The sequence below is a fragment of the Oryza brachyantha genome, chromosome 2 (genome assembly GCF_000231095.2).
Source record: "Oryza brachyantha chromosome 2, ObraRS2, whole genome shotgun sequence".
Lineage (NCBI taxonomy): Eukaryota > Viridiplantae > Streptophyta > Magnoliopsida > Poales > Poaceae > Oryza > Oryza brachyantha.
Window position 1 is genome coordinate 1,404,335 of NC_023164.2, and position 27,042 is coordinate 1,431,376.

General features: G+C 42.3%; 4 protein-coding genes and 1 pseudogene across 4 annotated transcripts; 2 read left to right on the forward strand and 3 right to left on the reverse strand.

The window, feature by feature from the left end:
- Positions 1-1,113: 1,113 nt before the first annotated feature.
- Positions 1,114-1,822, reverse strand: LOC102699472 (annotated as a pseudogene).
- A 1,294-nt stretch (positions 1,823-3,116) lies between these two features.
- Positions 3,117-3,959, forward strand: LOC121053624. Its single transcript, XM_040521310.1, has one exon. The coding sequence runs from the start codon at positions 3,282-3,284 to the stop codon at positions 3,615-3,617; it is 336 nt and encodes a 111-aa protein (XP_040377244.1). The 5' UTR covers positions 3,117-3,281; the 3' UTR covers positions 3,618-3,959.
- Positions 3,960-6,258: 2,299 nt separating this feature from the next.
- LOC102701232 (mitogen-activated protein kinase 13) lies at positions 6,259-14,089 on the reverse strand. The gene is given in 14 exon segments (XM_015833918.2): positions 6,259-6,728; positions 6,896-7,136; positions 7,249-7,280; positions 7,282-7,351; positions 7,952-8,025; positions 8,116-8,253; positions 8,342-8,497; positions 8,900-9,049; positions 9,334-9,393; positions 9,474-9,601; positions 9,739-10,147; positions 13,740-13,783; positions 13,786-13,849; positions 13,851-14,089. Coding segments are annotated over 14 exon segments (1,737 nt in total). The 5' UTR covers positions 13,947-14,089; the 3' UTR covers positions 6,259-6,653.
- Positions 14,090-14,711: 622 nt separating this feature from the next.
- Positions 14,712-19,055, reverse strand: LOC102701509 (wee1-like protein kinase). The gene is made up of 10 exons (XM_006646786.3): positions 18,635-19,055; positions 18,470-18,530; positions 18,292-18,355; positions 17,953-18,213; positions 17,773-17,837; positions 17,568-17,677; positions 17,443-17,483; positions 17,218-17,363; positions 16,246-16,599; positions 14,712-15,211 (listed from the first exon to the last, which is right to left on the reverse strand). The coding sequence occupies exons 1-10, from the start codon at positions 18,982-18,984 to the stop codon at positions 15,113-15,115; spliced, it is 1,551 nt and encodes a 516-aa protein (XP_006646849.1). The 5' UTR covers positions 18,985-19,055; the 3' UTR covers positions 14,712-15,112.
- A 4,875-nt stretch (positions 19,056-23,930) lies between these two features.
- LOC102701787 (alpha-1,3-arabinosyltransferase XAT2-like) lies at positions 23,931-26,075 on the forward strand. Its single transcript, XM_006646787.3, has 3 exons — positions 23,931-24,247; positions 24,375-24,458; positions 24,546-26,075. The coding sequence occupies exons 1-3, from the start codon at positions 24,121-24,123 to the stop codon at positions 25,787-25,789; spliced, it is 1,455 nt and encodes a 484-aa protein (XP_006646850.3). The 5' UTR covers positions 23,931-24,120; the 3' UTR covers positions 25,790-26,075.
- Positions 26,076-27,042: the final 967 nt, after the last annotated feature.

A 27,042-nucleotide genomic window follows, 5' to 3' on the forward strand; every position in this document is an offset into this window, starting at 1 on the left:
AATACGATTTTTTAAACAACGTAGTAATAAATTAGTACATGATTAATTAATTATTAAAAAAATATATAATAGATTAATACGATTTTTTAAAACAACTTAGTAATAAATTAGTACATAATTAATTAATTATTAAAAAATATAAAATAGATTAATACGAAAAACAACTTTTTTATAGAATTTTTTTCAAAAAATACACCGTTTAACAGTCCGAAAAGCTTGCGCGCGAAAAACGAGAAAGACTTTGTTGCCTTATGGCATGGCCGAACGCGGCCTTAGCCAATCAAACCAGGGTATCGTCTGTGTAAACAACCTCGAAGATGATTCGAGCCAGAATTATATGAAAATATAAAGACATATATTACAAGGTTATATGTTGTGAATTTTATCAGGCATTGCCAATATACTGAGTGGATTTCTAACATACTACAAGTAAAGAAGAAAAATGGAAAATTAAGGGTATGTATTGACTTCCGGAATATAAATATGGTCACCGAAAGACCCAATGACAATCGCAAATTTATTGTTAGATATAGCATCCGGACATTAGATTATTAGTTTTATGGATAACAATATGGTCATTCACGTGATCATTAATCTTCAATACTAGTAGAAAAACAGTTCATTCAGGAGGTGCATCACACACTGATGGTCGCTTCTTCCTAATTCTTGTGCTTGCTGTAATTGTTGCACCCATCGACACAAGTTGCATCATCAGCATTTTGGCCATGCTGCCATGTAAAATAGCAAACACATACTCCATGTAGTACGAGGCTGGATGAAGACAAGGATGAAAAAAACTCAGAGCAATGTTCTGAAAACCATCTAAATGACCTGTGGAGCCATGACCTGCACAGTTATTCAGATAAGATGACAAGCAAAATTGAAGCTTTTCTCCTTAATTTGTATCCCCGAACTTTGTATCTGTGTTGTGATTGAAGGATATATTCCCTCTGTGTTCCTCTTGAGTCTGATTTGATCTGTGAGTTGGTAAGCCCCCATACTTTTGGATTTTGAGAATTTCTGAACATCTATGTACCACTAGCAAACTAGCTGGTAGAATTGAAATTTTGATTTAATAATAATAATAATCACGTACTATCCATTAATTGGGTGTTACACATGACTAAACTTGACATTATTTAAGCTTCAACAGCAGATCTTGACGGTCATCACTCCCTAATTCTTCTTCTTGCTCCAGTAGATGTTGCAGCCATCGACACAAGCTGCTGCAACACCAGCATCTGTTGCCCATGCTGCAAACACAAGTTCAGAACAATCAGAAACCCAATGCAGCGTTAACAGTTTCAGCTCAAGTTAGTGATCAAGTTCTGCATGATCTTACGTTCTCCGGTTGCCGCGCCCCCGCGGATGGACGACACGCAGAGCTCCGTGCAGCCATCGCCGGCGAACGCCGCCGCCGGGCCGGCTACAGTCGTGGTTGCCCTTCACGACGCAGCAGGTGATGCAGAAGAACTTGCAGACGGGCAGAGGGCTGTACGGCTCGCAGTCAGGCATGCAGCCGTCGTAGCATCTGCTGATCTTGGACCTGGCTGACACCTGCTGCGTCTGGCCTGACGACAGCAGGATGAGCATGGTGATGCAGACAGCAGTTACTGCTGCTGCCACCACCCCCTTTCTCCTCATTGATTCTTTCATCTCCCTGAACCCTGATGCAAACCCAGGGGCAGAGATTGGATTAAGTGCAGAGAAAAGTCTAACAAATTGGTAGCTCACATGATGGATTATGATCAATGTACAGGTGTATAAACTGAGAAGATGACCTGATCTTGATGGAGCTGAATTCTTCAGAAGCAAGCACAGAGTGACTGACTGACTAATTGTTGCTCTGCTTCTCAGATAGTTACCAAGACATTTATACTAGTATTGGGAACTGGATCATTAAAGTTCTTGGTGAAGTTATTTCCCAATATTACTCTGTGACAAACTAAGCTCCTGATTTGTTCATTCCCATAAGAAGAAGCATTGCTTCTTTGTGTTCAACTGAATGCCTTCCAAAATTCCGTTCGGGCATTCTATTTCTTGCTTGGCCATATTCTGAACAAGTTTGCCATATTCCAGACATGAACTGCGTCGAAAATTCAGAGAAACTGCTTGGCAAATATATCTCTGCACCAAGCCTTAACTTCAGGATTCCTATGGTTGCTATGAACTGCACGCATCACCCATTCCAATTTGTACTGTGCACATTGTTGATCATCACCAGAAACCTTCTATAAACAACACATGGGAATTATTTAATTCAACAACATATGGTAGCATTTACTTGTAACTTGAGTACGAGTGTACGACCAATCGAGTGGTTATGGGATGGATGAACAAAAAAAGTTTGACTAGTCAACCATCCAATCCCATTCTACCCAAGCGTGTCTGCCACGTGCCCTCCACTAATAGTGTTTTGGAGGCCCTTACTCACGGGCTGTACTGGGCTGATGGGCCGTACAATTTCACATGTCCACTACGGCATGGCCCACACGGCCCACATACAAGCCCAAGCTTCGTGTGTTAGGCCACGGAGTCCGCGGCAGAGATTATCTCCAGTATTATTGTTTCGGAGTATTTCTTTAGTTCACAATCAATTAATTAACAGTGCCGTTACAGCCACCAGGTTAATTAAACTTAGATAATCCAGCTGAATCATAATCAGGTTTTGCTATTTATCAATCACTTGAAAATTTTCAATCTGCCCCATTAGATTTGTTTGAAGATAGGTGCTTTTGCCCACATGCTAATTTGTTTGGTTTCCTTTGTTAACATTCGATTTCAATCCAACCTCTCACAAAATCGAATAATGGATAATGGATTCAGTTTTTTCAAGCGACTAACTAATAGGTGGCCCAAAGATAATCAATCCACGCTATCAATTATCCAGTAATTTTATCGATCACTCACTAATTACATCCGTCCGAAGTGCAATGCATGCATAAATATAAATCAGAGGAGGAGGTAATGCGTTGGACACATTCCTGCATGCATGATGCATGCATGCACATATAATCCACGTACGTCTCGGATCGCCGGTACGTGTGTGTGTGTGGGTGTGGATGAACTTATCTAATCCGCAGATTCCTCCGGAGAATCACCAGCAGCAGCAGACGAATCGCGCGAGCTGCCTGCCACTTTCTCGATCGCTCGGTCTATACATATATGCTCCACTGCTCGAGATCGAGCCACGCCATGAGCTAGCTAGTCTTCGTGTTCGTCGAGATCGCGAGCGAGCGAGCTGCGCATCGATCGAATATATCTTGGTCGATTTGACGGCCATGGCTCCTCGAGCTTCTTCCGTGAGGCGGGCCGTCGCGGTGGTGGTGGTGGCGCTCGTGGTGGTCTGTGCCATGGCGCCGGCGTGCGAGGGCGCGAGGGTGATGCGCGAGGTGGTGGTGGAGGCCGGCGCCGGCGCCGGCGACGCCGACGCGCGCGGTGGCCAGACGGCGGTGACGGCGGCGGCGACGAGCGGCGGCGGTGGAGGCAAGAAGATGTCGAGCTACCAGCCGATGAGGTGGCCGCCCGTCCCGCCGTCGGGCCCGTCGCACAACCACAACAAGAGGAAGGCGTGGAAGACGAAGAGGGTTCCCCTCCCGCCGTCCGGCCACCATTGACCTAGCTTGAGGCGCTGCTCCGGCGACCAGATCGCCGTGGACGGGCGGCGCAGGCAGAGCTCCACGCACGCGCGCGCGTCGCCGGCGGTGACCACGCTGGCCAGCAGATGATCTCTCTTCAGGGGGTTTTCATTAATTAATTAATTAGGAATAATAATGATAATAATAGCGTGAGATTATCTAATTTTTTGTTGTTTTATAGGTTAATTTGATGTGTAATGCATGTTTATTGTTAGCATTTAGCACTATCATTTTGATTTATTTTCCAGATGATGGTTCTATGTAAGTCTGCAACATTTCATTTTGTTAAATAATTAATTGGTTGTTCTGTTTATCAGTTCACCTCAATCTACTCTTATTTACTCCCTCGAGTTTTCAATGTTTATCATTAGAACAAACAATTTTAGACAAAACATAGTTAGCTCATTCGATAATCCAAAGAATTCTTTTAAAAATAAAACAAATTCCATATATTGCTAGAAACAGCAACAACCATACTCGGTTGATTAGGAATTTCTTTGATCATTTTTACCCACTTAATAAAATGTTTTTACCATTCTTAAAAAATACATGAAAGTATCGTATTTTTTTTACTATCCCTCTATATTTTTTTATATAACGTCGTTGACTTTTATATTTACGTTCGATTATTCTTCTCATTCAAAAATATATATATAATTATTATTTTTCTGTTATAATTTGATTTATTATTATAAAAACTTTAAGTGTGACTTATAATTTTGCATATTTGAATAAAACGAATGATCAAACATAAATATAAAAGTTAACCGCGTTACGGGAGTATAAAATTTAGGAAAAATTGCAAGGGTGTCATTATAATTTTGTAAAATTAGAGATATGACATCCTGGCCCATATGTCCCTACATGTCATTAACCTATCAATGACATAACTCTAACTTTACAAAATTACAATGACATTTAAAAATTTTACTAAAATTAACTTACGAAAATGCGCACACGAACGCATCCACGAGGGTGTGCACCCACTCTGCAGGCTGCTATATATATCCCACCCCACATAAGCAAAGAGAACGGAGATGCGCCTTGTACTCTTGGCTCTTGCTCTTCTTCCTCCTCGAGCTCGACTGATCGATCCATCCATCGCCATGGCACCGGATGCTCGCCGCCGTCCTCGTCGTCCTCCTCCGTACGTCGCTGCTTCAGCAGCGCGGGCCGCGGCGCTTGTCGTCGTCGCCCTCCTCCTCGCGCTGCTCTGCGGGCCATGCGTCGTCGGGGCCAGGTTGATTCTGCAAGAGAAGAGCGGCAGCGCATGGGCGCCGCGACCGCGGTCGTCGTCGCCGGAGAGTACAGATGGCACTGATCGCCGCCCGGGGACTCGGAGCGGCGTCCTGCACCGCCGGACGTCCGACTTCCTCCCGCCGTCCGGCCCGTCGGAGCGCCACAACGCCCGGCTCGACTCCGACGCCGTCGAGCGTGGCCAGACCAGCCCGCCGCCGCCGCCGGAGTCGCCATGACGATGTCTCGCATGCACGTATCCAAGAACTGAAGCTAGCTACTGTAGCATTATATTCCTGAATATTATCTACTTTTCTCTTCTGATCCAGTGAGAGTTTGTAAAATATTTCAGATGTTTTTATCTCGAGTGTGATAATTCAGTTACTGTCATCAGTTCACTGAAAGATGTATATAATTAACTTTGAAGATATTCATGTGGTAGTTAAATAACTTTGAAGATTCAGACATCAGAGACCATGCATGTATGTATCTTTGTGAGGCTTAAAAGATATTATTTTTTTGGCAGAGATGAAGGCTGCACCTGGGTGATGCTTAGTTCATCTAGCATTATAGCTTGCTTGCATCAAATTATACGTGGAGTATTTGTTAATTTGCTTCTTTTTTGTTTAGTTGTTAGCATTGTTCAAATAATACATGGAGTAAACGTCACTGCCTATGTTTCACGATTTAAGAATTTTTAGCATGGCCTATATTCGTATGAATGCTAATGAATCTAGACTTATATACAAATAATATATATTAATCAATAGATAGATCTAAGGATAGCCAAAAAACCTTACAATGTGAAAAGGAGAAAGTAATTTGCTTCTTTCATGTTAAGTTGTTAGCACTATTCAAATTATATATGGAGTTAATTTGCTTCTTTCCTGTTAGGTTGTCAGCATTATCCAAATTATATCTGGAGTAATTCTTAATTGGCTTCTTTCCTGTTAAGTTGTCAGTATTATTATAGGCTTGCTGCACCTGCACATGGTGGAGTGGTTGTTCAGTTATGTGCATCAAACATATTCAAGTAGCTAGCTAGATAGCAGCAGGTGACTAGGTCTTCCTTGTGCATCATCTAGTCATGCTGTTCTGATGATTCTATCCAGAACTAGATAGATAGATTTGATAGGCATAAATGATGCTCAATGCTGATGTAAGTGTTGCATAATGCATATATACTTGCAGTTGCATTAATAAAATCATGTGGATTAGGCTATGCATGCCGATCGTGTTGGTGTGTCAAAGTGTCACTGGCCAGAGCTTGCAACAGATTTACCTGCTCCCACTCACCCCTTCTGCACTTCACCAGTATGCTGCTTGGAACCTGTAAGCATGCAGCTGGCCAGTTCTCCAACTGAATGTTGAAAATGCTACGACGTTGCACATGTAATTCTGGAATATTATGGTATGCATTCACATAATTTACCATTGAGATCTGTTGAATTTACTATGGAATGGTACTATGGTTAAAAGAAGTGCCAGATTGTTCATATGGCAGATAGAGTCATCACACACTGACAGGCTATGAGAAAATGCATGAACAACAAGCCAGGTGTCACAAAAGAGTGTCAGAGTTGGCAAATCTTGACCTCGTATTGACAGATAACCAGCGACACCTTTCATTTCTCCAATCTTGATGTCATGGAGGATGAAGGCATCAACAGATGACCCTTTTTTTTTTGGCTTTCCCAGCTTTGTGGACATATGTTGCAGGATCCATGCTAATTGGAATTAATAATTGCATCAGGATCATGGCCGCTGGTTACTGATGCCCTAGGAGAGCATCCTGGTCACATTATCTGACAACTTATAGACAACCTCTTCCATGTCCTCAGTGATACCGTTCTCCTTCAGAGCCGGAAAAAAAGGGTAAAGTGAAATTAAGTAACAATTAGCAAGTCATATAAAAACAGATGTGATCATGTGAGGAAACAAAATGCACTGATAAGTTAATCGTAAGATTTACGAAGCGTCAGGTAGAAATTTAAGTTAATCATATTGGCAGTAGGCAGTACCTTCGGGCCCTTATTCCCTCTAATGATGCACGTTGAAGCACTGATACCAGCACTCTTTAAATAGCTCTTAGGACTGGAGTTTAAATTGATTATGTTATTTGGATAAGCAGATACATGCTTCTTCCCCTCTTCTTGTGATCTTGGGGAACTTATCATACTTCGGGCAATAGAAGATACCGCTCTCCTCTCTTCATTGTCAGAGTCATGATTATTGCTATCTACCGATGAGCATACTCTTTCCCTGTCACGTTATTTTTTTTATAAAGAAGCAAGCAGAAAAAGAACCACAGAAGATTTTATGCAGTTTTAAGTTTCAGAAGCTAGTGAATAACAAGAGCATTCCAGCCATATACCTTGGCAAAGACGCATGCTGTCTCCGCAAGGGGGGTACTTCTTTCTCCTCTGCTGTAGTTCTCCTCAAGATGAGCAAACTGCCGTTTGAAACGGTCAATCCCACTGTAAGTAGTTAGTATTAGCAAAAGAGATATGGATAATGGTGTTCAAACCAGGTTATATCACCTGCCGGCAGTATCAGTATGAAAATAAATACAAATTGTGTTTTTCTCACTATTGAGTTGTTATGGTGAGTATCATATGCATTTCATGACCTGTGTTCTTCCTATGCTGAGGACAGGAGTTTATCCAAAATAAAAAATAAGCATTTCCTAAACTAATGCTGGAAGCAGATGGTTAACCGACATGCATGCGAGGTGTAATTATGTTGGATAATTTAATAAGCATTAGCAACAGCTTTGCAATATACTGATGAGTGTTGAGGCATGTACATGTCTAGTAAGAAAAGAAAATAGGTTGTATTATAATGGCATATGTCAACACCAGATGTTCCAGAATAATACTCGACAAATATTGTCAAGTAAGCTAAAGAAACTACGTAAAAAGTAAAAGTAGCTATAAAATTTTAAAACGATCATATTCCATTGAGAGGAGAAATTATAGCAAACAAGGGGTATGAATAAAATAAAAGCATTGCGGAATGAGCAAACATTTTTTTTGAAAGCACGCCAGCAAACTAGCTTTAAAAAATAATCTGTTCACCTTGGATAGAGGAAGCTAGTTTGTTCTTCACCTCTGATATACTCCTGAAGCATTTGTGGATGGTACTCTAATATCTGTTTGCTTTCAGAAAAATAAAAAATTAATTTTGAGTGAGATGGCTATATAATCAGTCCATAACATAAATTAGAGCGGGAGATTTGTACCTCTCGATATATCATTTCTCTTACATCATCCTTTGTTAGTTTCCTTCTCTCAAATTCAAACTCAAATTTTGAAACTGGTAGTCTTGAAGGCTCCCGACTCAGCTTAGAAAGCCCTCTAAAATACGGATCAGCTAAAGCCTAGACGAAGAAAGACTATGCATATGTACTCACCACTTGTGAAATAAATTGAACGTAAGTAACACAACCTTTTCCACCAAAAAAATACCTCTTCAGCTGTAGGTCGATCTTTAGGATCAAATGCAAGTAAACGCTCTAGCAAGCGCAGAGCAAGAGGATCAGCATTATGAAACTTATGGGAAAGGGGGACAGGATGTTTCCTCTGCATGCCAATTAAATATCCCCTGGCATTCTCATTACGAATCTGCAGGTATTATATGAAATATTAAAGAAATCAATGCATGAATACTGTCACTGCAAGACGTGGTGTGATAAGAAAGCAGAAATAAATTACTGTGTCCCAGAATTTGCAATTATAATTTGATGAAAAATAGTTCTCCATTGTTTGAGGAAAAAAATTGATGAACAAGGAATTCTGTAGCACAATATCTACAAAGAGGAAAGTTTGCATCTGTGTAGGTGAAGTTCCCCTGTGTTTCTTGTTTCAAAGAAACAACTAGTGGAGCACCAGGAATTGTATTTCATTGCCAACAATAGCACTGAAGGTAATATGTCTCACATGGAAAAAAGATGGAAACAGCGAAATCATAAGTAAATATTTTAAATATCATTCTCCTACTTGTGATTGCGCGATAAGTTGGCATACCCGTGACAAAATTTCAGATGATGGAGTTCCAAGGAGATCTGTTATTAGATCTAACTGGTGCACAACATTCCTCCCAGGAAATAATGGTCTTCCAGTGAGAATTTCAGCAAAAATACACCCTATACTCCAAATATCAACTGAAGGGGTGTACTGTACAAACAAAATCAGCCATCTTCTTGAATATGGAAATATGGGAAGATATCTTCCGCAAGAGTTCTTTAAAAAGGATATATGCACTGTCCAGTGCAAGGTAACTTGCACTTCTCACTAAGGGAAATGAGTGACACTACTGATAAAAGCCTACCTACATCGCTGTATCTTGGCACAGGAAGTTGTTGGAGTATTTGCAAAGTATTGTTTAAATATATTATATACAAATGAAAGACTTGCCAATTTTAAGGAATGCACAACATATTACAGAATTACTGACTTACTTTGGAGAAAAAAGAACCACATAATTCAGGAGCACGGTACCACCTTGTTGCCACATAATCCTTCAAATTGCAAAGCACAGTATAAGAAGTCTACAAAAAAATTATAGGGAAAATTATATTATAAAGAAAAACTGTCATACAGTCCAAAAAATTGCTGAAGGTGAATCATTAAATGCTACACGTGCAAGTCCAAAATCACAAATCTTCAGTTTGCAGTCTGAATTGGCCAGTATGTTCTTTGGCTTTAAGTCACGATGAAATACATTAGCTGAGACAAGTTACACCATATATCAGAAACTCAGAAATGATTAACGAGTTCAAATATAACTTCTACAAAGTATACAAAATTTGAAATGAACCGACTGTTGTTGACAAGGCAAATTAGATGTTAACTTCATAACTAACCTGAATGTATGTACTTGAGAGCACAAAGAAGTTGGTACAAGAAAAACCGGTGATGCTCTGGGGTAAGATCATGATTTGCTTCGATAACTTGATGTAAATCTGACTCCATGAGTTCAAAAACAACATAAATGTCCCTGAACTCCCTTCGGGTAGGAGGGAGCATGATGTGTTTGATTGCAACAATGTCTGGGTGGCGAAGAAGCCGAAGAAGTTTGATTTCTCGCAGAATACGGATCGCATCTGAAACATGCTCAAAAACATCATTGATCTTCTTGATTGCGACCCTCTCCCCACTGTGAGTGTCTACTGCAGCAGCAACTACTCCATAGCTTCCCTTGCCAACGACCTCTTGAATCTGATACTGGCTTGCCTCCCCATATTCCGTAAAGAACTCCATGTCCAATGTTCTCTAAAACATCACAATTTCCAGTGACTTGAAAATGTATGTCACATACAAGATTGAAGAAGCCTATCAAATCATATAAACCATCACAGAACAGAAAAATTGTATAGAGAGAATATGTGAGGGAACATTTCAAGGGTACTCAAGAATCCAATAAAATAAGACAATAGAAAAGACCAAAAGGAAAGTAAGCAGCACTGCAAAATTAATCAAGTTGACATAAGACAAACTGGATAGAAGAATAACTGATTCTTATTTTGGAAACAGTAATGGCACACATCAATATGGCAAAAAGCAGCTTCAAGCAAATAACATACATAATCAACAGAGAGAAAAGGGAGGGAAGGAAAGATGTTATTGATCAATGTCAATAGTCAAGGTCACTAACAAACATAGTTAAATCGGAGTAATGCAGTTAAGTCAAAACAAAATAGATCTGGATATAGATGGATGGCACATGCTATATTCAAAAACTATTACAAAATAAGGCAACCTCAATCAGGTGGAAAGCGAACGAGTTCAGACCAACGATCAGGGATGTAATAAGGTAATTCAAATTAGGTGGATCATCAGCGTCCCAAGCCCAAATATGCTGTCCACCACCACAGGAAGCAAAACCCGCTTATGGAAAGAACAACAGGGGTCGAGATTTACAAGTATAAGAGGGGAGCTGCGGTAGTAGGAAAAGGGGGGAAGATTATCGAAGAATGGAGAACTAGGTTAGGAATTCGGAGAGTGGGGAAAGGGGAAGGTATAGGCGAGAGGGATGGTCGGATGGATTTGTCCAAAAAGATATGGGTCCACATCAATTTGTGACTCACGAGTATCTTGTGCAGGCTTCTACGCTTCTAGCTCACCGCACCATATCAAAGTAGCTAATTAAATTAAACTTGCAGCTTACATAAATGGAAAAAGAGCAAAATGTAACATAAGGCGGATGGATCTAAGTATCTTTCATCGGAAGGAGACATCTAGCATCAAGATTTGCTCAATACACATTGGTCCAAGGAACCCTAAGTGCCCTAACGATTGCAGAAAATTCATGTCATATCTAGCCTCCATGTTAAATTCACTAGACCTAAACAAGAATTTGCATAAAATTGTAAATATTTTGACATTAGTAGGAAAACTTATGTACTTAAAAATATTCATTTTGCATTGGATATTTTTGTAAAATGCTTCAGTTTGGTACTCTATATATCTCGCCGGAACCATACAAAGAGCAAAACAGGCTTCGGGCGACAGGATTAGGGTTGTTACCCGACATCAGGGAGCTTCGACCGGCATAAAAATCTCTGTCTCCTTTCTTGTGGGTCTACTCTCGTGCATACCTTGGTATTAGGCCTATTCAGACCCTAGATCGGACCTAAAAAAAGTCAGGCCAAAAAACCCCAACCCGAGACCAACAATCCAAGAAAAAACAAAGCCCGGGCCTGGCCCAACCCTGGGCTTTCTCTGTTTTTTTATAAATTTTGGGATTTCGGGCTTCAACATCTAGGCTTGGGCCCAGCTAGGTGCATGGTTAGTCCGACCCAGGTTCGGGCCAAGCCGGGTCAGGCCAAGACCAACTTGAACAGACTTATTTGGTATCAACCAATCCCTACACCCTATTATACCGCAGTTGGACCCCTATCCGATGACAGTTGCCAACGCAGAGAACAAAATTCCCTGATCACCAACTAAGCAATAGTCACCAAGTCAGGTTGCAACAGAGAGTCACCACCCACTTCTCAAAGCATTCAAGTGCATGTGACATATGAAAAACTGAAACAAAAAGTGTGCACCCTCCACATGAAGGCAAGAGTGATGATTTGAGCATGTCAAGCTCCACAGTCCGAACTACAAAGTTGTGAGTATAAAAATCAAAAGACACTTGATGTGTTCAAAAAGTAACCAATTTACACATACATAAGGAAATGGGATCAGAGTGCTGACAAAAGAACTAATCAATGAAATCAGTGTGAAGGCACAAGAGAAGTAACTATTATATTACCTTGCTCAATAACAAATGAGACCCATATGAAGGATCGTTATTTAAAGAAAGCACACAATTAGAGTTTTGAGCTCAATCAATCAAAAGTAATAGAACTGCCTAAGCATTTCAGGAAAGTGGCTAAAGTACCTTCTTTAAAAGAGGGGCTACTGGATGCTCATGGTATCACCAGAAAGATAAATAGCAGAGCAAGTACAAATAGCAAAGGGTGCCATCAATGCTCTTCTCCTTATAAATTATCGTGGCCAGGGAGATAAAGCCAGATTGCAGCCTAGCTGAAATGATATATCCTTAAGGTCAAACTTAATAAATTAAGGAGTTGGATTCAGGGCGCAATCAAGGATTTGTTATCAGTAGAATTTGTCCCTGCCAACAACATCAGAAAGACAAGGACACCGGAGCTTCTGCCAGACTATCCAAGCAAAAAACTAAATGGGAACCTGTATGGAGAGTACTTAGAACACGAGGTAAGCTTGACCCAATGAGTTACTATAATAATAGGAGATTTGAGCTCAACAGAGAAAATGGGAGAAGTACACCTTCGTGGCCCAAGAAACAGCCAAAACCAATCCACTGGAGGTTGCCTAGTCAGAAGAGTTACAACAATTCAACACTTCTATAGAATTATTCTCTTGTCGTGCTGTGGTAAGAATATATTCAAGCACATGGAGAACACAAGCAGGGAAGGAGAAAAGATCATCTTGTTGCGCAATACCGACACCAGAAGCAGCCCAAAGGATAGAACCACCACGAAGCAATATTGGAATAAAGCATCAATCAAATCCACTTGGAGAGTTGGAGGCGAGTTTTTTTTAATAAGAACAAAAAAACAAATAAGAATTTCGGATAGAATAGAGCTTCCTGATCCTTGTAAAAATGAAAAACAGTGTGGCTTTTAGCAAAGAAACAGACAAGATAAATATCTTCGAACGAAGAACACATTAAATCATACAGGAAACAAGCTTTGGATAATGTGAATGAGAAAGCATATATTTTCATACAAGGCCACTACTACATCAAATCATTTTTTTTCCTAAAAGGCCACTAGCGAACAGGTTCCTTCAATTGCTAGTGCTAACAGAATCAAAAGGCAAAGGTTCTTACTTCTTACCACTGAATTCAAAGGAAGTATTCTGGTATGCCAGTTCCACCACCTAGAACAAGGAAAGAAACATGGCAGGAACTAAAGAGAAGCAAACATTGCATTGGAACTTGAGTGCTTGACCAAGGGAAGAGACATGGCTGTAGTCAGATTGCCTCGGAACTTGGAGACAATTCCACCGCCATTTTTACTGAAAATTTCTGATCAAAAGCGTGAAGCTTTAGACCGAGTAAACTCCCTGCGCGACCAGCTGAACACCGCACACAAGTCAAATTCGATCAGGTTCACACCCTTCAACCACTCACTCGCATCATATTCTCGTGAAAGAGAAAAAGGTCGGAAGAATCCACGAAAATGGAGGAGACGTGAGCTCTCCATCCGCGTACGGCCGTCGGTTGCCCAACCACGCGAGGCAACCCAGAATCCGAGGGACACGCGAGCAACCCAGCAACATCACCAGTTCACCACACGAGGCAGGCAAGCAGCCAGATGTGGGCACTAACCTCCTTCCTGAACTGGCCGTCGAGCGGCGGCTGCGCGGTGCGCACGGGACGCGGATGGCGGCGGGGAGCGCGAAGGGGCCCGGGACCTCGAGGCCATCGTCGCCGCCGCCCACCGCGGCGGGTCAGGGAAGACGAGCGCGTGGCACTGCCGCCGAGGTGGCGGGACCATCTGCGGAGGCGGTCGACGAGCCCTCCTCCCCCGGCCATGGTGGCGCTGCTCCGGCGACGCGGGGCGGCATTGGACGGCGGCGGCGGCGGTGGCTGCTTCTCCCGGCGGGGGTGGGTTTTGTCCGCCGCCGCGTCTCGCGCTCCCGTCGTTGTGATGGGATGACCCAAGAGCCGCCGCTGCGGAAAAAGATCGGACGGTTTTGGGCGAGTCTTTGGACTAATGGACGGATGCGATTGACGTAGATGGCTTGGTACGGTAGAGTTTTCTCTAATTTTTTTTCATTTCATAGGACGAAGAATATCTTTTTCAGAACAGCAGAAAATAATAGAGATTATAATATACACATGCACACCTATTAACTGCAAAATATAAAATTGAAAAATGCATTGTTTGATTTTCTAAAGGAACTTACATAAAGTTTTAAAAATAGGTGTTGTTTAACTGTTCAAAAAATATGGTCAGTTTTAAAAATAGGTGTTGTTTAACATTCAAAAAATATGCTCACATAAAATGAGGTAGCTTAAAAAATCCAAATCGAAATGGGCATAAATACACACGATCTACTTTTATAAGCATCAAACACAGACTAGCATATCTCTAATAAAAGGAAAAAACCATGTGCCTAAATATACAACAAAAAATATTTTAAAAAGACAGAAATATTTTTGACAAACTTACTTCGCTCGACATAAATTTTGAATTTGATATTTTAGCTTCCTACTTAGAAAATCTTGGAGTTCAACTGATCTAAAGACAAGTGTTATCAAACTTCCCTAGCAGGCAACCAAACCACCCGACTAATTTTCGATATCAAATAGCATTCAACCAAATTATTATGCACAAATCCAAAGAAAAACAAGCCACGAACAGGCGTTGAGCATGCTTAGAACGGCAGATGCCCCATCCTTCCATGACAAACTCGGCACGAGAAAAACGTCAGGAGCCAAAGCCACTTGGCTAGACAATATCCATAACTTACAAACATTGCTCAAATTCCCGGCAAAGAAATCAGATCAATGCTTGGTGTTCATATTCCCTATACAAAATCATATTGGGCCAGGCACAAGTGCACAGAATCTGCCTATCTGGAGACAAGTAGTTCACAATATTTGGGGAGTTCTCTTGGTGGATGTACAAAATTTGGCAGCAGCTGATTGAGTTTGGACACAGCATCACACTGCCGGGATCAGACGGATGCCGCAGTCTATTTCTTCGCTGGGGCCTTGTGAAGCTTCTCAAAGATGGGTTGTCTCAGGATGCCTTTTGCAGAAGGCCGCCTCACTGGATCAGGATCCATCATGGACTGAAGACAAGCAGAAAGAGAATGTTGAGTTGCATGTATGATGGGCTGGTATTGGAGAGCAAATGCTTATGAGTAACATTAATTTGAATTTGCCGTTCCATGCTCAACCAGCTAGTAGCTCATTTGGGCATTAATGCCTCACTAGGCAAAATGTTTTAAGAGTAGGCTTAAAGAAAGTTTGGGCATTAAGAGCATAAAGTAATCATGGAGGCTTAGTTGAACCAAAATAACAAGTAACATGTGCTAGAAAAAGCAAATTGCTGTAGAACAGATGCAGCATATGACCATCTAGGTGGAGTAACTGGAGTTGGTTTTACAAAGAGGTTGCAGAAAGGCATTATAGTGTTACCGATCCTTAACACTTCTGTAAACAGTCCAGATATAGGCAAACAGTATAGTGTATCGAAGTGGCCAACTAATACCGTATTCTACAATTATTGCATCAGATGGAAACTTGAAAAATATATTATACCCAACATCAAATTACTGCTGTGTCATAAACTGCAGCAATATCAATGCAAATAACAATCCTTTAGTTATGGAAGCAAGATTCAAACTCTGCTGTGTTGGATAATCATGAACTTTATCAGGAAGCAAGTCTGATTAAAATTATAACACATGAAAACTTGTATTTTCCCAAAAAACAAAATAAAGGGATAAAGACAAGTGATTCATGGTAATGGAGCTTCTATTCAAACATGGAGAAAGCTACTAACTCCATCCCAAAATGCAATCATTTATAGGTTTTTTAGCAAGGATTAAGGTTAGAAAGAAAACACTATGGTGCCACTTAATAAATGTGGAATGGATGAGAGTGGGAGGGTAGGTGGAGATAAAATGGGAAGTGATTGATGAAACAAATATTACTATGAACAGTGACATAAATGATTATATTTTGGTATAGGATTCAAATCTCAAAAATGTTTATATTTTGGAATGGATGGAGTAAATGGGATCATGGCAATTGTTTCTCCCGATAGAAATGGAGGACAAATCAAAATAAACAGGGACAGACAAGTCATATGCTCTTATACCTTTATTAAACTCTGAAATTGCATTGGGCATCCTGGAAGTAAAGCAATTTTTCCCTCTCGGAGACTTGTGAACTGAGGTCCAGAATCAGGAAGTGGGGTTCCTCTTATAAGCTCATAGGTAGCTGCCCCAAGAGAAAAGATATCCACCTTGTCAAGATGCTCATACCTATCGTTCAGCATCTCTGGAGGCATATAACGGGAATCTCCATCTTCAATTGCTAAACTCCGATCAATAAGTGTAGCACAACCAAAATCTCCAAGCTTATAAACACCATTTCTGACATATATGTTATCTGGCTTCACATCGAGGTGTGCAACACCACGTTCATGAATGAAGTCCAAGCCTTTGCAGATCTTCAATTTCACAATGTTAATTTTAGCATTAGCAGATGAGATATGCATGAAATGAAATGCATGAACAGTACATGATTACAAACATTAATCTTTAATGAACTTCAGAAAAAAAAAACACAAAAAGTATTACCATGAAGATTATACAATTTGTCAGCTGCACAAAAATAACTTTTAATGGGGCATCTCTCTAAAACTAAAACTTGTGCAAGCAAATAATGTTTGTGAACTGTACACCACACGATTAGAATACACCCTATGTTGTGGTTAACTGTTTTTCTTCCCTCCGTTATGGCATTAAACTTTAGTGCTATTTGCTTTAACTGGGCTCAGCCACCAACATCAAGTTGAAATATGTCCTAGTATTCATCAAGTCAAAATGATCAATTTGGTTTTTTCTACTATATTTTTTTCCAACACCATGGTGTTGTATCTTGTAGGAGCATTCTTTATGAGTAATTTGAGCCTTCCAGTTGCATTTAAACAGATTTTGAAGAAATTTGTTTGGATAAACTATGATTTAACCCTGTTATATTGTAACAGCAATTTTGCTATACATATTGGTTATGACCAAGAAGAAACAAAATGGATCTGTAAGCAATAAGAGTAACTATATCACACCTGGTACAGCAGTTCTAGGGCTTCCCCACACTTCAATGGCTGACTTCTATCCATGGACAGGCAGCGATCACACAGTTCCATTTGAATATAGAGCTGTTTGTTCTCAAACCAAGAAGTGAAATATCCAACTATGTTCTCATGGGATCCTGATAAGACATGTTACAGATGTTATGAACTTCTAAGATAACACAAAGGAAAATTAGGGGGTTATAGTTAATCCTGCACCTAAGGCTGCCAAAGCTTGGACCTCCTTCACTGCTTGCCTCCTGCAATGAGAGAGGCAACATACAAGGATGCAACATTAGTTTGTAATGGTAATTGATTAAGCACAATGCCTGCTACAACAATACCTTTCCCTGTCATTATGCAGTTGCCTGATACTCCGTTTTACTGCATATAAGCAGCCATCTATCCTCTTCAGAACTTTGAACACAACACTAAAGTTTCCCCGTCCAATTTGCTGAAAATCAAGTATGTTTGTAACCAAAACCAACACAAAATGGAATTAGAGTAACCTAGATAGACACAGATAAGCGGTACATATTCCGAGCATACCTCAATCTCATGGAAATCAGTTCGGTAACGTGAAAGACCATCACCACCAACTGAAGGAGAAAACCCTGCATGTGAAAAATGTTTGCTGGGAGAATTATACTGCTGCAAAAACAGATATGTGGTAGCTTTAAGGGGATGGAGATGATTATGTTTCAATAGCATATGGTGCATCAATGCTACCTGATGATTTGCATTGTCTCCCTCCGAAAACATTATCATCTATTTGAGGGCCTGTATTGAGGTATGGATTCCTGATGCATGGTGGAGGCATCACCCGGCAGCGGAGAGCCACTGCTGATTGGGAGACATAGCTACCTCTCTTGTGTGAATTAGATTCCTGCAACTGTTCTTCCTCTGAATCACCTAAGCCGTCAAACTGGACTGGGGCAATCCACTGGTTGTCAAAAATGTCAGTGGAGCCGAAGGCTTTGGGGGAACAATCTGCAAGCATTGGCACACATTCAATTATACAGAGAATGAATATGGGGAGCACATCAAACTATGGGAGCGAAGTCCCACCTCTCTTGTATCTCTTGCTCCTGCAGACTGATTTCTCCGGAGAATTGGGGCAAGGGATATTCTCCTGCAGATCACAACCAAAACAGCTCAAAGATTCAGCAAAATCACGTAGTAGAGCTCAACATCCATACTCCAATCGATCAATCTTCCAAAAAACAAAAGCACCCCTTTTCCCAACCTTATTGGCGTCGAATCCGCTAGCGAGCTGCGGCGCATCCGGCGTGATGTAATCCGGGGTACTGCAGAACAGCAAGCAAATTGATGGGAGGAATAGGGTTAATCCAAGCATCACCCCCCTCGAAGCAGAGTTAAAGCACATGTTCGAGACGGATCGGGAACCTACCAGAAGAAATCCTGGCTGAGGATGCCGCAGTCCTTCTCCTCCACGACCTCGTCGGCGTCCATCGGCGTGGCCTCCGCCTGAAGCGGAAGAGGAAGCGGTGGCGGGGGCGGGGGCGGCGTCGGGTCGTACGACCCCTCCAGCAGCTCCTCGAAGGGCGTGCGCGCCGCCGCGGCGGCGGCGCCGAGGGGGCGGTCGGCGAGGAAGGAGAAGAGGGAGACGTGCTCCAGCTGCAGCGACAGCTCCCCCGACGGCGACCTCCCCTCCCTCTCCTTCCCCACCCCCGCAGCAGCAGCAGCAGTCGCCCGGCGGGACTTCCCGCCGCGCGGCCGCGGGGTCTTCGTCCTCAGCATCGCCGCCGAGCGAGCGCCTCCTCCCGCCACGCCTCGTCGCCTCCCGGATTCGAATCCCTCGGCTCCTTCCCCCTCTCTCTGTCGCTCGCTTTGGGCCGCGCGCGTGGGGTAGACGAGATATAGTGGGAGAGAGAGAGAAAATTAAAAAAGAAATATATTAGTTTAATTAAAAATTGAAACGGGAGGGTGCGGGTGGAATTGGCGGGAGGAGGGAGGCGGGAGGTGGAATTGGCCGCGTGCCCGCGTGGAGCTCTTGTTTCTTTCTCGGTTTGGGCGTTGGGCCTTTTGTCATGTGTCCTGTTACGTTTCTGGGCCTGGAATCCATATCAATTCCAGGGCCTTTTTGGGGACAAAGGTTGAGGTTTAGCCTATACTCCTCTGTCTAAAAAAAACTAATCTTTTGGTTTACGTGTTCAGCGTTTAATCATTCGTTTTATTTAAAAAAATTTCAAAAATTATAAAAAATTAGTTACACATAGAGTATTATTCACGATTTATCATCTAATAAAAATAAAAATATTAATCGTAATTTTTTTCAAATAAGATGAAGAGTCGAACATTATAGTAAAAAAGTGAAATATTAATTTATTTTGGGACGAAGGAAGTAATAAACAAGGCCCTAAAGAGCATTATATTGTTTGGATAAAGTGGTTGAATGATCGTACTTTGTTAGTATGTTATGATATTGTGCAAAATAAATAAAAATATATTTTATGAAATGTATTATCCATCATTCTTATATCGGTAAGCTTCACCTTGATTTGGTTACATATATATGGGCAAGCTTCACCTTGATTTGGTTACATGTATGGCTATCCTTCTAGATTAGATTGTTTTTAGCAAATTCAAGGGATAAATTGTAAAAATTACAATGGGTCACCACCTTCCCTGAGAGGAGTGTAGATATCATACTTAAACTGAATATGATATGTCCATTAAAAACAAAAATATATAGTTTTATATGAGATACTTAGTTGATATATGAACTAGGAATAAACAGTTATCCCTAAAATTAAATATAAACAGAACAATTTGTTAACGATTAAAAATAATATATAAATAATTCTTTTATGAATATATATTTAGTGATTTAAAAAACAATAGTTATAAAATAAACTATGATAAAATAAATCTAAAATTTAAATTCAAATTTACTTTATAAACATAAGCATAAGCACAGTGAATAAAGATGGATGGCTGTAACCCCAGACCATATAGCCACCAGAAAGCGAAAATCGCAAGCCAGCTTCACCTCCGTGGGGGCAACGTCGCGGCGACTCCCCGTCCCGTCGATCCACCGAAACGAGAAGAAGCACAAACCAAAGCGGACAAACAGACGCGTCCGCCGGGGCGCCGGCCACAAAACCGGTAGAAAAGCGGAGGGAGAAGATGGCCTGGTCCGTCCGCTTCCAGCTCTCCACCCCGCAACGGCAATTTTGACGTCACACGCGGACACCGACACCGCACCCACCAAAGAATTTTATTTTTATTTTTTAAACTTTTTTAATAAATAATTTTATTAGTGAACCTGCGGAGAAAATATTCTCACCACATGAACCTTTTGGTCACGCCATCAACATTGGCGCGGCGAAACGGCTTGATGCCAATGGCGTGGCAGCATTGTCTTGTCACGTCACTAACATTGGCGTGGCAATATTGTCGCGCCATGCCACGTCGACCAGGCTACGTGACAACATTGTCTTACCACGCCACTAACAATGACGTGGCCAAAAGATTCAGTTCTGGGAAAATTTTGTCTCATGATTTAGTAATAAAATTACTTGCTAAAAAGATTTATTTAATAAAAAATTTTCCCCACCAAAACTTCCTAGAATTTTTCATCAGTCAACCTATGCTGCGCACACACGAACACCGTGTATTCTACTGTAATCAGAAACCAACTCCCAAATACTAGTTAGGTAGCAGATTAATATATTAATTAATTTGTTGTAGTTGTTAAGTACATGCAGCAACGTGCTATCTAGGAAAAGAACGAAGAGAAGGGGAAAATAAAAATACACGCCCGGCCTGTCACATGAAGAAGCGTATTGTTGTAGCAGTATTTGTGGTTCAATGGCCTTTATTCTGTGATGCAATATTCGCAGGGGCATGTGGACCTGTCGGTGATCAAACTGATCACTGCTCGTTGCTGTGCGTCTCTGGCGCAACAAATGGGACGAGATCGTTAGCCAATAACCATGTTTCATTAGCTTGCTTAAGGCTGCGTCTACTATCAGACGGAGCTGGGAGGCTTTTCTTATTTATACGCAGTTGTTTAATAGTATAAACGATAAACAGAAAGAACACTGATAAAAATATTGAGAGAAATATGAACAAGAAAGAGTGCAGTCTAGGGGTGCGTTCGAAACTAACGGTGCAAACTCATCTCATTAGCGCACGGAAAACGAAAAAAACCATTAACACATAATTAATTGAGTATTAGCTTTTGCAAACTTAAAAGAGTAGTTAATCTGATTTTTTAAAGAATTTTTATATAATTTTTTTTTAAATATATCGTTTAACAGTTTGAGAAACGTGCGTACGTTACTCTGGTCAATTACGAACGGGCCCTAAATTCCTAAGCTCTCACCAAAGATCATGTACAGTACGATCGAACTAAAGCCGAAGACACTTGACCACGACTCTGTTCTCACATTGTAGTTCTTGCTACAGGTCCTAGCTGCTGCCGTTAGGTTGCACGCTCAGGTTCAAGTACTGAACCGTCAGGTTTGACTAACGCAGAGTGAATCGGTAGACGCGTGTACCGTGTACGTACGTTACGTACCATCATGTATACATGATCGTGTACGTGTCGATGTACTTGATTATCGTCTAACCATCGTTTGTTCTGATGCACTTATCACCCTTAATTCTGCTCAGATGAACGGCACCAAATATGTGGCAGGCAAGCAACAAGCGTACATCAACTGTGCAGGTCCAAAGGAAGGATAATACATTGTACTGTACAATATATATGTAGAGAAAAGGTCAGCTAACAATTGAATATTGAAGGGGGCAAAGAAATGTAGTGGTACAATTTAAAACCTTTATATGTGATTCATTTATCAGTGAGATACCGAGAGAGAAGCGGGTTTTAAGTTTGAACAAAAATAGCGGAATTTTGAGCTTTCAATATGGTACGAATGTTGGTTTTGAGTGAAATTTCGGATAGTGTTCGAGAATTCAAATTTGATATAATAATATTTTTTACCAAATTAAATCGGAATTTAGCAAAAAAAGATGTTACACTGTTGAGAGCATGTTCTCTAAAATAATTTTTAATTTTTGTGATAGCAATTGAATGGTATAAATGATGAAATTAATAACTATGAAGTTAAAATATGTTTAAGAAAAATGATATGGTAAACTTCCGTATAAAAATATTATGAAAAACATATCATTTAACTATTTGTAAATGTTGCGTTTAAAAACCTAAATATCTAAGTAGAGAAAAACAAACTCAGACCCTAGAACTCGGTAAGGTGAGCGCCGGAGAGAAGCTAGGAGGCCTGTACTCCAGCCGATGTCTGATGGAGGTCATTAGAAGGATAACAACCTTCGGTAAATCATCAATATTACTCCTTTCGGTTTTTTATTAATGTCGTTTACTTTTAAATTTATGTTTGAATTTTTTGTCTTATTTAATTTTTTATCGAAATATATAAAACTATAAATCATAGTTAAAGTTATCTTAGTAATAACTCAAATCATAACAAAACAATCATCAATTACATAAATTTTTTTAATAAGACGACCAGTCAAATATAGATCCTAAAGACAACGGTGCTAATTAAAAAACTTATTATTTCCGGGGAAAAAGATCCTCCCAACCTATTGTCACCTGACAGCAACTTTATTGACTCGTTAATATCTCCCCTAAACTAATCACATGCTAATCACCGTCAGCTCCCCTTCCCTCGCACTTTCAGATGACTGACTGATGCGATGTGACCAGGTCCGTATCACAGCCACAAAAAAGTCCAGATCCTTTCTCCCTTCCCTTGTGTTGGTTAACAACTGGGACAAGCAACTTTGCAATATCATTATCATTATTAGTAGCAGCTTAGTACGTGATACCACTTTAATTAATCATCCCCTTCTGGGTCCACCCTGCCAGCCGCTCCGGCTCCTCCTCCTCGCCCCGCCGCCGCCGCCGCTCGCCGTCGCCGCCGGTGGGTTGGTGGCTTCGCCACGCTGTCCCCGCGGCTGGTCAACCACACGTCGCGGCCACCAACGCTGCCTCTGCTGAGATGCTTTTGCTAATTACTGTGATTAAGATGTTGTATGAGATAATCAGAAACAAAGGATTGTATGATATTTTTTTAAACTGTTTAAAGGGTTTAAACGATTAAATTATGACGTGTTTGACAGATTTTTTACTTGTAACTTTTAACTCTGCTCTGTAACTTTACATCCACATCTTTTAGCTTAGGGATTATGTAGCTGATTTTAAGGTTTCTCGCTATAATTTATTTCTTAGCATTGGCTTTTAGATTTATAGAAGTACACATATATAGTTTTTTATTTAAAAATTATTTTTTTTATAAATATGTTATTTGTTCTTCAACAAAAATGAAACAATCATCATTCGGATATGCTCTAGTCCAATTTTGTAGTGGAGCTGAATCATTTGATCATTCTCTAGCTCTAGAAAATATAAATCTTAGAATTAGCATGCTAAATAAGACCAAAGAGGCAACCTTTATTTGAGGTAGATATAAAATTTTTATGAGAAACATGTCATCGAAAATAAAAAAAATATCGTTGGACTCAAAGGGGGCCTAAAGCTTGGTAAATCCTCCGCTATAATAAAATCTCGACGTTAATGACTCGGTAATCTTATCAAACGATTCCTAATTAAGCCATTTGTTTAATCGGCAAGTAGTTTCAGATCCAGCTGGGCTGGGCACGCACGAGACGAGACTAGCAGGCCAAGCAGGCATAAGTGTCAAAGCATCTCTCCTCTCGAGCCTTCCTCTCCTGCACAGCCATCTCTTCCTCTTTCCTTGCTTGCTTGCGAGGAGAGAGAGAGAGAGGAGAGAGGAGGAGGAGACCACCGCCACGCGGTTGCGGTTGCGGTTGCTCCAGATCTAGGGCAAGCGGTGGCCGGAGCGCGGCGGCGGCGGAGGAGGAGAGATGAAGCCGTCGATGCGGAGCCGGCAGGAGCCGCGGCGGGTGAGCAACGGCGTCATCATCGCCGCCATGCTGCTCTCCCTCTGCGTCCTCAGCATCGTCAAGGCCAGATACTGCTCCACCCCCTTCGGTACGCCGCCGCCGCGCTTCTTGTTCTTCTTGATTTTGCAGCTGGAAAGTTTGGAATTTGGTCGGCTGGTTTAGTTTTTTGCTTGGCTGATGTTCGCCGCCGGCCGGCCGGCTTGTTGTGCTTGCAGCTAAGCCCGACGACCAGCTGCAGGAGCAGATGAACTCCAGCATCAGGATGGAGACCGACGAGCCGGCGACCAAGGCGGTGGGAGGTGAGTCTAGCGAGCTAAGCTCGCCGGATCGTGGTGCGGTGTTGCGCTCGAAGATTGCGTTCTTGAATCTGCCCCTCTTGGTTGCAGAGCAAGAAGAGGAGGAAGAGGAGGAGGAGAGCTCCGGCGGCGGCGGCGGCGTTGAGCCTGCGGTTACCACCACTCCTGCCACCACCGTCGTCGTCGCCGGCGGCGGGAAGAGGAAGCCGACCTGCCACATGACGAGCAAGCGGTCGGAGCGGTGCGAGGCTCGAGGGGACATTCGTGTGGAGGGGAACGCCTCCACCATCTACATCGGCGGGATCGACAGGGAGTGGAAGACGAAGCCGTACGCGCGGTACCACGACCCCGTCGCCATGGCCTACGTCCGCGAGTTCACCCTCAAGCCGGCCACCGCGGCCGCGCCGGCGTGCACCAGGAACCACTCCGTGCCGGCCTTCGTCTTCTCCAACGGCGGCTTCTCCGGCAACCTGTACCACGACTACACCGACGTGCTGATGCCGCTGTTCCTGAGCACCCACCAGTTCAAGGGCGAGGTGCAGTTCCTGCTCAGCGGGCTCAAGCCATGGTGGGTGAACAAGTTCAACCTCTTCTTCCGGCAGCTCACCAAGTACGACATCCTCGACATCGACAACGACAAGGACGTGCACTGCTTCCCTCGGATCGTGGTCGGCGCCACCTTCCACAAGGACATGGGCGTGGACCCGAAGCGCTCGCCGGGCCATGTCTCGGTAGTGGACTTCAAGCGCGCGCTCCGCCGCGCCTTCGGGCTGGAGCGCGCGGCGGCGTCCCGTGGCGGCATCACCGGGAACGGCAAGCCCAGGCTGCTCATCATCTCCCGCAAGAACTCGCGGCGGTTCCTCAACGAACGGGAGATGGGGCAGGCCGCCGCGGCGATGGGCTTCGAGGTCCGCATCGCGGAGCCCGACCAGCACACCGACATGTCCACCTTCGCCCAGCTGGTCAATTCCGCCGATGTCATGATCGGCGTCCATGGCGCCGGCCTCACCAACATGGTGTTCCTCCCCCGCGGCGCCATCCTCATCCAGGTGGTGCCATTCGGGGGCCTGGAGTGGCTGACCTCTGTCACCTTCAAGAACCCGGCCAAGGACATGGAGGTCACCTACATGGATTACAATGTGCAGCTGGAAGAGAGCTCGCTGATCGATCAGTACCCGCGCAACCACCAGGTGCTCACCGATCCCTACGCCGTGCACAAGCAAGGCTGGGACGCGCTCAAGACGGCGTACCTGGACAAGCAGAACATCAAGATGGACATGGACAGGTTCAAGAAGACATTGCAGGAGGCGCTCGACAAGTTGCCGCCTGCATGATGAGAGCTGCAAACTGATAGGAGCTCAAGCCCACGAGGTGGTGGTGGTGGTGGTAGATAGATAGGTTGGTGTATCTATCTGTGCCTTCTCTTGCTTAACTTATTTTTCTTTTTGAAATTCTTTTTACCCCTTCTTCTTCCTTTAGCAACATTCATTTAATCTGTTGTTTTGGAAAAAAAAAAGAGGATGAACAAGAACATCATGTTACATATGTGCAGAAGCTGAGTAATTTATACCCTTTGTGATTATTGCTTGCTTGTTTACAAGTAAATGTCAAGATACAAAATGCTACTAGTAAGCATCAAGTGTTCGAGTGTATCTTCTTGTGTCAATTCAATTGATCCAATGATCTCTTAGACTGCCTCCACCAAACCAAACCATGCCAAAAAAATGACCTTTTCTCTACAAACAAACACATTTTTTTAAACAAGAAACTGAAGTGCATTTGATCTTCCATTGTTCTTGCACAGCAAATTAGTAGAGTGATCATTTTATTGGTGCAAGAACAGTGAAGTTCCATGTTCGGTTTGACAGATGATCAGTACCATAATTGGGGGAGAAGTAGGACATGAACAGGACCACGATTCTCCCTGGGTTCAATTAACCAAAAAGAACGAAATGGACCACCATTGGCCATTGCCTACCACAACTACTGTCATAGTGGCATTTGCATAAGCAATGGGAAGATTGCAACTTTGTCAGTTCCCTTCCCCTTGACTTGTGTGAAGACATGGTTTGGCAAGAGATGGCTACAATTCCATACTTCCTTGCTCTGACCGGATCACAGCAATGCAAGTTCTGTTCATGGTCTGATTGGGATGCTGATGTATCAGGAAAAAAATAAACCTTTTTTTGGCCAACTAAAGTTTGGCTGATCTGCTCGGCATTAGTCAAATCCGTCTCTTTCGACGAACTGTTCTAATTTGTCACTGGTGACAACTACTTCTACCAGCCATCTCATCTGAGAGCCAGTCAGAAACAATAGAAGCTTCCTTCTGTTTCCTCTAGGGAAGAAGGGTCAGCACATCATCAGCCGTTGGATCTTGATCGGACGGTATCCGCGATGCAGGACCCATCTATCAGCGGTTGGAACTAGGAACTTGGCAATTTGGCAGGATGATAGATTCTTTTTCGTTTATGATTGTCCTTTGTGAACTTTTTTTGTCAGCCAAAGATGATTTGTACTTGTGTAAGATGTGAAACTCATTGGAAATTAATGGACTTGTTCATGGATGATTGAGTTAAAGAGATAG